The sequence below is a fragment of the Phalacrocorax aristotelis genome, chromosome 2 (genome assembly GCF_949628215.1).
Source record: "Phalacrocorax aristotelis chromosome 2, bGulAri2.1, whole genome shotgun sequence".
Taxonomy (NCBI): domain Eukaryota; kingdom Metazoa; phylum Chordata; class Aves; order Suliformes; family Phalacrocoracidae; genus Phalacrocorax; species Phalacrocorax aristotelis.
In genome coordinates this window covers 26,267,711-26,280,341 of record NC_134277.1, presented here as the reverse complement: position 1 = coordinate 26,280,341, position 12,631 = coordinate 26,267,711, and the positions used below count along the sequence as shown (strand labels likewise).

Genomic DNA, 12,631 nt, shown 5'->3' with positions numbered 1-12,631 from the left:
TTCTCCCTTTCTCGTTGAAGAATTAAGAAAATTTGCAGAGAGACAAAATGACACAGAAAAGCAGAGCAAAGGCAGGCAAGCAAAGCAGAGAGAATGGAAAAGAGATTAGGGGAGATACCTGAAGAGAATCCTGGTTTTCAGAGTGACTGACAGGGGTATAGTCATGAAGCGAAGAGCTGTGCAGAATACCCATAGAAGCTGAACTCACCATGGAAGTGCCATGTCTTCTACTACTGCCACCTTCCTGAGTGTCTGTTTGGGCAATTGAAACAAAAACGGTTGAAGAGCCAGTGAGGAAGCCTTCTCCACTATTATTTACTGACAGAATCTCCTCCTTCCTTTTGGATTCCAGCTGTGTAATTTTACTCCTTTATTCACTCTGAATGAAATAATCCAAAACATTCCTTCCACGCCAACCCTTACACTGTGGCAAAACACCAGTCCCGCCGTGACCAGGAGTGGCTGCCTGGTTCATTTGTGCCTTTCTGCTCTTTGAAAGGATGGGGTATGCCATCGGGAGCATAAGCCCTTTGGCAGGAGGGGAAAAGTGCTTCTAAGGCACATACATGATTCATGGAAAGTCCTGAAAAATACTGCACGTGGACACAATATGGGATGCAGTCACAGGTGGATTACAACCAAAGTTTGCCCATTTCTCTGTTCTTTCAAAGACAACAACTCAGCTGTAATGTTAGCATTACATTAATTTTCACCACAACACTGCAGCAAAATTAAGAATAGAGCTGTTGGTGTACATCTCAGCAATCACTGACATTGCTGTTTTGTTAAAACAACCAACAAAACCCAGAAGTAAAATGCTGTTTCCAGAAAAACTGCTCTGTAATAAAAATAAATGTCACTCTCTTGACTTTGGAAAATGGAATTTTCTACTTCAAAACTCAACATGAAATAAGGTGAGACAAACTAATTCTCTCTTGCACGTTTTAACAGTATGCACTGGTCATCACTATGATATCCAAGTGTTCAGTCAAATTCTAGTCCTCAAACTAACAAGATGGTTTTGCATTTTACTTGTAATAGGGAAGGACCAAAGCTCACCAAAATTCTTTTTGCTGTTTCTAAAATGAAGAATGCATTTGTTTATTTCTCCTCAGTAAAGGATTTCTCCTTTTGTTTTTAGACAAGCTATGTTTAGGACTTAAGTTCATGACACACAAAGGTGAGAGTTTGTGCAGCACGGCTTACAGACCAAGCATGCAACTGGCAGCTCTGAAGGAAGAACGTCACAGTATGATTTAGATTCGAGCTATTTTTGTACCTTTGCAAAAGGTCCTGGCAGAATGGAGACAGCCAAGTCACAGCAACCTTAAGCGACTGCGCTATCAGCCGTAGGACTGCTTAGTGGAGCAGTATGCTGGAAGTGGTAGCCCATGCTGACTTGTTTCTTGGCTGTCCTTGCCAATACAGGAGCTTCTGAGCAGGGTTTTAGAATACAGCCTTATGACTATCTTCCAGCAGGCCTGTAGCAGGGCAACCCTCTTCTACACTCTCTTTGCACAACTGGTCCTTTTAGTTGGTGTAAAAAAGCCAGTATATAAGTAAGACTGTCATAGGAAGTATGTGCTCTTCAAAATTTCTTCAGAAGAGCAAACCTGCTCTAAATAGCTGAGCAGTCGTTAGTGGGAATATCAGTGCATTTCTCTTTAAAAAGAGGAGCAGCCACAATGAAGTCAGCAACACTTCATAGAATCATCATAGAATCACAGAATACCAGGTTGGAAGGGACCTCAAGGGTCATCTGGTCCAACCTTTCTTGACAAAACCACCATCTAGACAAGATGGCCCAGCACCCTGTCCAGCCCAATCTTAAAAGCGTTCAGTGTTGGGGAATCCACCACTTCCCTGGAGAGATGACTCCAATGGCTGATTGTTCTCATGAAAAATTTTCCTTGTGTCCAATCGGAATCTCCCCAGGAGTAACTTGTACCTATTATCCCTCATCTTTTCCATGTGACTTCTTGTAAAAAAGGAGTCTCCATCTTCTTTGCTCCTTTGTAGCCACCCTTTAAATATGGGAACATGGTGATAAGGTCTCCCCTAAGCCTTCCCTTCTCAAGGCTCAGCAAACCCAGTTCTCTCAGCCTTGAGAAAAGAAGGCTTAGGGGAGAGCACATATAAAAATGCAAAAATAAGACTTTTTGTTGTATCCTGGAAAATACAGCAATGTATTTGAAACTTCTTTAAAGTGCATCCGCAGAAGAATAAACATCGTGGTCACTACTAGCAATTTCTGAAATAGGAAGAGAGAAAAAACAGCCCCAGGCAGGAACATACCTAACGTACTCTCACTGGGGTCATCAGGATCTGGAGTATTACTAAGCAGACTGTGCATGTCTCCACGTCGACGCTGTCTATGCCTTCTCCGATACTGAAATTCAGCATATTCCTGCATAAACCAAAGGTTACAAAATACAGGGCAGCATGCAGTAATATTTTTCTGATGTAACGAGCACCACATTTTTATAAAAAAAATGTGTGATTTTATAGGCTTATTATAAAATCACCTGTTTCAGAAAAATAAATTGCGAGTTATATCATGCAATGCTTAAAATAAATAATAAAAAAATCCAAGGTAATCCTAATTCTATAAAATAATGAATCAGCAAAGAAAAATACTTGAGGTATTACCGACATTTTAATACTTGCAATCTCCCTTTTTAAAGAATTCCAAGTACACATTTTTTGTTTAAAAGCTTCGATGCCAAACTTTATATACACACATATTGACACACTTTTTAATAAATATATACCTAGTGATTTTAGAACATTAAAATATTTAATCTGATTTAGACCAATAGATTATCTCAGGGTCCCTGTTGCCAGCAATTGCCAGTAGAAAATAACCTTTGTAAGGTTACAGAAAGCTGGCAGGACTTGTCAGACTTTTCCCAGCCTCCAGAACACTATTGCTCAGGAACTTCTTAAGCCACAGCTGATGCTCTTCTGCCGAACAGTCTTTGATGGATCCTATTCCATGAATTACAGATCTCCTCTATTTTTGCCTAACTTGAGCTGCTGCTGAGCCATACCATACGGATTTGAACTCCTGCAGCCTGTAATTTCTCATGCGTGTATTTACCAAAGACAGTTTGTATAACATTTATGGAAAAGACTTGATTTTGGCCACATCAACCTAACATCCCAAGGGTTAATTATCTTAATACTTTGAAATAAATGTTTTGATTTCCATACTTTTTCTAATATTGAGACTAATTTTATACAGCTGACACTGAACCTGACTGTAGGTAAGATCTCTTGTTACTCTCCGTTATTTATTTACACAAGGCAACTGAAATATACACACAGGTACTAGTTCTTCTCTTTGGAAAAGAATATTGCTATTTTCTTTCCTAAGCCCCCAGTTGGGAAATCTGTAATCCAAAGGCTTAAAGTTGCCAAATGACTTGGGAAAGATAACATTACTGTTAGCCTTCCTTTCTTACATTAACTCTTCATCCCAGAATATCTCAACATCTAAAGTATCTAAAATTTAAATCCAGAAGTGCCATTTCTCTTACACAATGACCTTATTAATTTTGATGGTATATGATGGTATGTTGTCTTTCCAAGAAGTGTTTCAGACCAAGTTCTTATGCATAATGACATATGCAAGTCAAAAGGAATAATCACAAAATTATCAGTGTGGGCAGATTTTTAGCTGTGTATGAAGATCCATGAAAACATAAAAATAGTTATACTGCACCAGACAGAAGGTCCATTTAGCTCAATATTCTGTCTTTACCAGTGGTTAATAGTAGATGCTTGTTAGCCTATGGAACAGCATAAAAACTAGGGCAAACATGAGGTGATTATTCTCTAAAATATTCTTCCAGCCCCTAGGGACCACAGGGATTCCCTAAATGGAAGGCAGCGCCCCGAGCAACATAAAATCAAATATTGATATGAAACAATATAACTGAATTATTTTAAAAATATGTAATTACATAACTGAATTGGATAAGGAATAATGAGAAGTGACCACTGAACACTAAGATTTATTAGTCATATCAGATCTTATCTCTTATCCGTTTGCAATAAAATAATAGATTTTACTGATAGCCATTGAACTTTTGGTTACTTTTTAACCTTTAGAAAGATATCTTGATTACTACTGATAAAATTTTATTTCTGATTACTTGGAACGATTTTATACATGTGAACAAAAGGAGTTCTAATTTTAGTGAGTAGGAATATAATGGTTTCTCACAATGGTTTACAACAAGCAGCGTTCCTTGCTTAAAGATTGCTCAAGATTTTTTCTGTAATAATCTGATATACACAATCTACTACTTTTCAGTAGAAGTACAGCTCTGTGTCAAAAATTTTGTAATGGAATTCACTAAAATAAACAAAGATGACCATTATTAATTCTACAAAAATCCTTTAGCATAGGTGGTTGCAAGTATCCTTGATAGCTATGTAGCAAAGAAACCAACTTGCATCATACAGTGCCACATTTAGGCAAATGACAAAAACTCATAAGCAATCATCTAAGCACGACTGCAATAGCACCTACTGCTAAAGAGCTTATCAACATATATGTTATCAGCTTCTTCTCATAGCCAGTTCCACTGATGATACAGTAACATCACAATGAGTTTGATATTGTCAAATGTGGAACTATTTCAAAAGAAAGGACTAGAGGAACTAGACAGGAGAAACAAGCTGATCTTTTGTAGAGAAGCAAGCTATTTTCTTACCAGTGTGGTGCCCATCAACAACAATAGCAAAGGAAATATATAGAAAAAGTACACGGAGTTTTCCAGGATGCTTTAAAATGACTAGCTAGAAAGAAAACAGCACCAAGGAAACATTGAAATGAAGTTATCTTCCTAACTGAATGTTCTTAAAATATTAAATAAAAATTAAGATGATAAAGGAAAGCTTTATAGGAAGCTTCTCATATTTTAGTGCAGAGTCTTGAAAATTATTTACTCTTTCCCATATATTCATAGTGGAATATTAACTTTAAAAATTATCATTTTCATGCTTAGTTAAGTAGCAGAAGTTCCTCTCATTTGAGTATGTAGTTTCCATCCTGCTTCAATACATAAAAATAAAAAGAAACATTTCAAACTGCTAACAATATTTAGGTGCATGCCTGTATGTTTTTATTGGATTGTTACAGAAGGATGGAAATGTCTTAGACTTTTTGTCAAATTCTGCTGAGCTGATGTTGCATTCAAAAGTAATCACAATTTCATATATTCAGTATTTCATATTGATAATTCATATCAAAAGTAAATACAATTTCATATATTTATTAACTGAAGGTTCCCCAGCACAGACACCAGTTTATATACAATTTTAAAACTGGTTATGTACTTGCAAGATGACGAATATAACGTAGCTTGTCTAATGGCACCTTAAATAGCCATAGCGATGTTGGAGGCATTGTTTAGAGCCATTGCACAATTAGCTATGCATATATTTCCTTCTATTGTGAAATAAATAAAATGATAAACTTAAACCAACTTGAAACGCTTTGAATCAAAGTATGGAAGCTCTTCATGCACATTGCAGTCATACCTGTGCTTCTAGAATATGCAGAACTAATTTAAAAAAATAAAAAGAAATAGTTTACCTCAGGAGACGCAAATCCTAAATATTCCCAATCCCATGTTCCACCAGCAAAGCTATAAAATGAAGAGATATATACCATAAAGTTTCGAAGTAGAATGAAGTATGAACAATCTCCAGAGCTTCAAAACCTATCAACATCTAAAAAGTAGTGCAGTTGTATCTCTCTAAACTTAGCAAGTCTTCTGCTTTAATTCTTACCTTGAAATTCATTTAGAAAACTGTCCAATTAAATTGTTGATTATTCCAGAACTGCTTGATATTTTTAGCAAATACTTATAGGTTTTTGGAGTGTACCAGGTATTTAGTGACAATCTTGTAGGAAAACAGTGAAATGGAAGCCACGACATCTAATCATTAATATGTCACAAATGGGAACAATTAAGCTGCAACATATAGAGCAGTGATTTCCAAATACAAATGTCCAAGAAAATATCACTATCTGGTCATTTACAACCACCACATTTACCAGCCACACCTTACCAAACTGTCAAAGAATGACAGTGGATTCACCCACTTCGGCAGCTATCGATGAACTTTTTTGACTTGCACGGTATTTTGTTTGGATTACCTGCGCCTGGGTGCTTCTGGCGAGTCTGCAGGAGCAACACCACGGGCCACAGAGGCTAGGAACTCTTGCCGTTTCTGCTGCACGAGACAAGCTGCACGGATGATTTTATGGCGAGGAGTCCGAAGGTAAGGCCTGTTCACTTTCTGTGCAAGGTCTTCAGTGACCATTTCTAGGTCTGTCTGCAGTAGTTAATAAATACAGAATAAAATAATTTCACAATGAAATGGAAATCGGGCAGAGCTCTACACCATAAATACTGATCAGAATGATACCCATTTTCCTGGAAACACCACTTGAAATACCAAAATACCCCAAAATGCCTGCCCTTCTAGCCTACCCTTTTACTGACCTAAATGCTGTCGTCCAGCTTGGAGCAGGGCTTCCCTGCACTCACACATATTGAATACCTTCAGGGGCCCTAAAGGAAAGGGAAGGAGGGAGCAGCCGCTGCTGCTGATGCCACTGCCACCAGGGACTCCCCTGATTTTGCCCCCACCAACTTGTCAGATACATTAGTAGGGAAAGACAGGAAAGAGGCACTACAGAAGGCGATGAAGACTGAAGCTAAAATGTTATCCTCAGAAAGCAGATTAACAGTAAATAATTTTCTTTCTTTCTCCTTCTACCTGTCTTTATGCCCTTCCTTTTTCAGCAAAGTGTTGTTTTTCATTCATTCTAAAATTGAACTAAAAGTTACTGTGTCACAGAGTAATAAGAATGCACTCATTTTCCAAACTTGGTTACAAATACAAAATGTGTGTATTGGTTTTAAACTACAAAAATGGCAAAAAGACACTAATAACTAATATTACAAAAAAAAAGTAACATTAGGAAAGCAAAATAGATGCATGTATTACCTGCATAAGTTCAAATATTTCTTTCTTTGTGCTTTTAGGCTCTAAAAAGAATCCATATGGATAAGAACACTTAAGAATGCGGCGAGTTTTTAGAAGCTCCTGCACTGCATCTTCAATGAATGTGGTATCAGGACAGCCTCCCTCAGCTGTAAGATGAAACAAGCATTGTGCAAATATTTTCCTGCTGATGTCAGCATTTCTTTTAGAGTAAGAGTTTTCCTCCAAAATAAAATATATGTGCACATCAGTTAAATATTTCGCAAGTAAACAGCAGCAGGTTCTCGATGATTACACAGTGTTCTCACTAAAAGTAGTAGTAAGCACAGAGTATTAGGTTCTCCCTTACTAATGCTACTTTATCTTTGAGTCTTTGGAATAGACAATATTTACTGTACACTTCGCTTTCATCCATTGCTTATGAATTCTAGTACTGGAGGGATTGCATCACACAGCAGACTGATGTGAGCTCTATCCAGAAAAAATAGGTTTAGCCATAACAGTTGATCTGATTTCAGATCAAATTCATAGATTACAGCAAATACTTACTTCCACTGAGAGCTCTACTCAACTGCTCCATCTTTTCTTTGGCTGTTTTTAGAAGGCGCTGTTCTAACTAGAAAAAGAAAATAAATAAACTATAGTAAGATAATTATTTTTGGATTAATAAAATAGAAAAGAAAATAAGTAAAAATGGCTTGACCCAAACCTGGTAGCTAAGTTCATGGTTCTTAAATCTTGTGTAATAGTGCATAAACCTATCAAGCTCTTGAAATCTTCTATGCTTCTTTTCAGCCTGGAAAATAATGGGGAAACAAAAGAAACCAAGATAAATCTTATGATTTAATTTAGCAATCACCGTTAGATATAATTACATAACCAACTGTTTCAATTCCCACTATACATAAAGTATCGTACACAGTGCTGACGAGTGCCACGTAAGTAGAGAAAATGTAATTTTTTAAATTCATGAGTCGACGCAGACGGTAGCCAGAGTTGATACAGTGTGTGTGCACATGCTATTTAAGCAGACTTTCCAAACGCCAAATTAAGGCATGTCTTCTGCAGTGCACAGCAGCTAATTACAGTGCCAGCATGCCCATTTCACAAAAGGAAACCACACACAGAGAAGTAAAATGACTTGAGTAAAGTCACCAGTGGTTGTTACCAAAGGCAAAAGCAGAACCCAATCTTATGTTTCTGTCTACACATAAGCAGTGCTTTCTTCCCATCTCTTTGATATATTTAAGGTGGTATTTTTCCATTTAGAACTTGGGTTTGGAAGAATTTTGATGAAACTTATCCTAAACAGAAAATTGCAGCCTTAGCACTATTTTTCAAACACACACATTCATTTGCTACCTCTACTGTCATCTCCTTGGACTGTTCCTCTACATGTTGAATAACCTCATAGCGAGTGCATCTGTAGTAGCCTCCAGTGGAAGAGCTGTGCTTCTTCCATTCTTCTAAGCATATCCAGCAAAAGTCATATTTGCACTTCAGAAAAAAAAAAAAAGGAACAAAGGGAAAAAAAAGAGAAGTTGATACATTGTAGATTTGCACTTTGCATCATTATTCCTCCACGAACAACTGAATTAATGTCATTCTGAGTATGCTTGTGGTCAAAAAAATTTTTGAGGACCTTCCTTCCTATTTTACCTACTACAGAAGATCTGGGTTATCAAACCATGTCAGTCATAACTTTTGTTCTTTGGATCACAAGATTGTGTTGGATCTGCAAGTAGAGTTTTAAGTGGATGAAATAAATCAAATGATAAATACAGCTGATCAGGCCAGGTTTTTGTTATTGATTTTAAAAAAGACAGTCTCATTTTTTAAGTGACACAGAAACTGTTCATGAGAAAGAGTGAATTTTTTCCTAATATCACTTTAAAAAAAATGCGATTACTGGTATTTTTGTCACGTGGTATTCCTGATGCAAAATATTAATAATGACTACCAAAGCAAGAGAGAAGAAACCAGAAAATGAACTTTGAAGAGTGATTACTTCAAGATGAGCCTTTTCTGCATCAACCTAGCAGAGAGCTTTCAAAATAGGTAACACCTTACATTAGATCTAACTTATCCAGGCTTCTCTGCATCAGAGAAGATCAAACTGTATTAAATATTCTCAACTCAGCACTGGGTTCTCAGCTAGTTTATTTCAAAATAATTGGAAACTATTTATGGATGGATGGGCAAAAGACTTTACGAATTGGTGAATCCTGTTTATTTTATCTGTTTTACAGGTGAGCAAAGAAAAATCCCCAAAAAACCAAGCAAAAATTTACACTAATTAATATGAAGCCATTAATAATATTATTGGAATTTCATAAATTAAAAGTAGCATTTTTTCTCTCTTTGATAAGTTTAACCTTTCCAGGAATACCTAGTCCATACCAGATGTGTTTAACGGTAGTTGTTTTATACAATGAATTAGATATATTACAGGAAGAAATGAAATCTAATTCTTGCATTGTACTTTTGCTAATTTCATCTCAGCGGTAGTGCTGATTTTCTTCTAAAAAGCAATGCAGACTAGGGTATTTCTTCTTGTTATTGTGCTGCACCTTTGCTTATACAAAATGGTAAGATGAGTGCTGAGAATGAAATATGACAATAATTGTGTATAAAAGTGTTAAGCGTGTATCACTGGATCATTTGCCTATCATTCAAAACCATTCATATTCATTATAAGAAAAAAATCATTACAAAATATTCAAAAACTGGTATGAAACAAGTTGTTTCACAACCAATAGAACTAATAAAGCTTGACTTCCTATTAGTTTATGTGTATATGCTCCTACTGCAATAATCTCACCTCCCAAATTATCTCCCTCCATGACCACTCCACTATATATATGTATATGTGTGTATATATATCTTCTAACCTCTCACGTTTCCAAAAGCCTCCTCAAAAACCCAAGATTCACCCAGGGTTCCCAGACCCTCCTCCAGTACCTCAGTCTCAAACATTCAAAACCACATCATCTGTTTCTACACAACTCCCCAAGCCCTGAACTTTGTTTTATGTGCCTTTATGATAACCTAGCCATGCAGCAGCACCACCTAAGCTTAACAAATTGCATCTGCTGCCTGGCCACTGTCTGAGACAGGCAGAAGAGGTAATTGCTAAAAGTAGGTAACCGCTGAGTAGGTATTTCAGCCTCTCTCTTGGTGGCAGTACAAATTAAGTCTCTGCACCACATAGGTACCAAGTTTCATCAAACTTGCAGTAATTTAACATCCGTTAACCACCTCCTGTTCCTTTGTATCTGGTTCAAAGTACCCAGAAGGTTAAAAAAAACACTACTACAGGTAGGAGAGTGAGAGAGTAGGACTGCATAAGCTTGGTCTCCTTAGAAACTGGGCTCATAAAACAGTAAGATACCTGCTTAAGTACAAAAATCTGATTTTATGAGTAAAGAGTATCTTCCTCTACACCAAGGTACACGCTAGCTGCTAAGAGGCAGTTGTAGCTCATCATGTAGTAGGCCTGAGCAGACCTTACTGCAGCAAAGGCAGAAGCTCTGTCACAGACCCTTCAGTGGAGGAAGAGACAAGCAAGGTGACCTGAAATGAGCTTGAGGATACCCTTTCCTTCCTCACTAGGCTGGGGACAGGCAGCTTCTATCTGCAGAGATTTCTCCACCACAAAAGGAATTTGGCTGTTTTAAGGACACTTAAAGCTGTTTATAAGGTACAGCATCAAGGAAGAGAAGACAACTGTGGTTGTCAGCCAGTGCCTCAGAATGGTACTGAATTAAATTACCTACATTCAACAGTATCTAATGGCCAAAGTCTTCTCCAGCCTGAAGCAATATTTTTGTTTGATTCAGATGAGCTGAGTGGCAAAAATGCAACAAACATGCCTTTTACAGTTTTTAGCAGTATGGAATTTATAAGCTCTTTTAAAAATAATTTAAGAAAAGAAAAAACATGAAACCAGCAAACTTGGCATAAACCAAAGTGGAGGAGAATCTGTTCTCTGCTGCCACAGACAAAACCAAACAAGTGACACCAAAAAAAGCCCCAACCTTCAATTCATATCACAGAAAGTGAGAGAATATGTGATGATAGTAGAAAGAAACAGGATCTGCATAGCAATGGAGAGAGACTAACACATTTCCAGAAAAATACGGAGAATTACTTTCTAAATCTCTTAGGTTTTTATTGGAGGCCAACTATGTCAAGTGTGTGCTACTTTCTTACTTTTAATGATGCTCCTCCAAGAGCCATTAGCTGTAGTTATATAAGATACTTCTGACATAAAGAAACAGTATTCTAAATATGCTGCTTTTAAATAACTTGAGAGAAAAAGCATTCTCAAATGACACTGAACTCATGGCAAAAAATATTTTTTCTATTTCGGTATCATAATGCAAACTCATGACTAAATTTTTGGCTGCTGTCACCAGTAAGTTTCTTTTGGAATTACTCTTTACTGTCTTTTCATTCCTACTGATTAATTCCTGTTTACAGTTTTCCATCTGAAACTTCTCTGTTTCGTTGCTGTATTAGAGAAATAATGCAAAAGAAAACTGCAGTAAGGAAAAACCTTCATTAGAGCTTACCATTCCTTAAAATGTTTAATCTTTTGCCAACCAAAAATGTTCTTTCTCTTCTACATTATTAATGATGATTAAACTATCAATTATTTGTTTCCTTAAGTTTCATACTGTATTGCCAGTAATTCTTAGGTTTTTATGACATTTTGATCATTACAGCATTCACCTGCCAGGCAAACAGATTTCACTAAATATGAAACATTTTCTAAACACATGTAACCCACCATGTGTCAATTATCTAATGCTTGCAACAGGTTCCATTAGATCTCAGGCATGACATTCGGAGGTTTTTGGAAGTCTGTGCTCCTAAAAAGGATACACGACATACACAGCCTGAATTATGGTTTCATGACAAATTATATGAAAGGTCTTTCTCACCTTTGCACATTGCATGTGGTTGCAGCCCTCATTCTTCTGAATCGGAGATTTGCAGTTGGCGCATGGTTTGGAGTTCGTTAGTAACCACAGGCAGTTGGCAGCATCTTCATACGCCTCACTCACTCCCACAACTTTTTGAGGGTGACAGGAGGATATGGAGCATGCAAAAACAGAGAAGCTGAGATTGTACTTGTGCAATCTTTTATGAAAATTAGATTAGGAAAGACATATTTTACCTGTTTCTTGACAGAATATAATAATTCTTCACTATATATTTCTCACACATAAAAATATATACATTTTCTAATTGATACATATTATATATATTACACATACTATTTTTATATATTTCCGCACATCTGTTTCTACACAAATTTACATATATATAATATGACATTTATAATACATAAATGAACATATACATATATGAGAAAAATTGGCATAGTTTGACAAAGTATGGTGCATTTTGCCCTTTATAAAATTCTCGGTGCTTTACAGAATATTTGTAACATATTATGGAACGGCTCTGACCTGTGGTAACCCGGTTAAGTTAGTATTTATTCAAATTGCTGTTAATCTTTAATTTTTTTTTTTTGTTTCTGTTGACCAGGAAGATGTCTGCCCTGTGTAAACCCAACCTTTATTAGTTTTTTTCAGTA

At 36.6% G+C, this 12,631-nt stretch overlaps 1 protein-coding gene across 4 annotated transcripts in view; it reads right to left on the bottom strand.

Moving 5' to 3' along the window:
* ANKIB1 (ankyrin repeat and IBR domain containing 1) overlaps positions 1-12,631 on the bottom strand; it is a 103,402-nt gene that overhangs the window by 3,424 nt on the left and 87,347 nt on the right. Inside the window, exons 11-19 of one of the 4 annotated variants that reach the window (XM_075082814.1) lie at positions 11,973-12,103; positions 8,389-8,523; positions 7,736-7,822; positions 7,576-7,642; positions 7,030-7,175; positions 6,173-6,351; positions 5,606-5,657; positions 2,296-2,407; positions 119-252 (exon numbers count right to left, since the gene is read on the bottom strand). In XM_075082814.1, coding sequence (XP_074938915.1) covers positions 119-252; positions 2,296-2,407; positions 5,606-5,657; positions 6,173-6,351; positions 7,030-7,175; positions 7,576-7,642; positions 7,736-7,822; positions 8,389-8,523; positions 11,973-12,103 — 1,043 coding nt within the window. The remainder of the gene's footprint in view (positions 1-118; positions 253-2,295; positions 2,408-5,605; positions 5,658-6,172; positions 6,352-7,029; positions 7,176-7,575; positions 7,643-7,735; positions 7,823-8,388; positions 8,524-11,972; positions 12,104-12,631) is intronic. The other 3 variants (XM_075082816.1, XM_075082815.1, XM_075082817.1) reach the window with 3 other exon arrangements.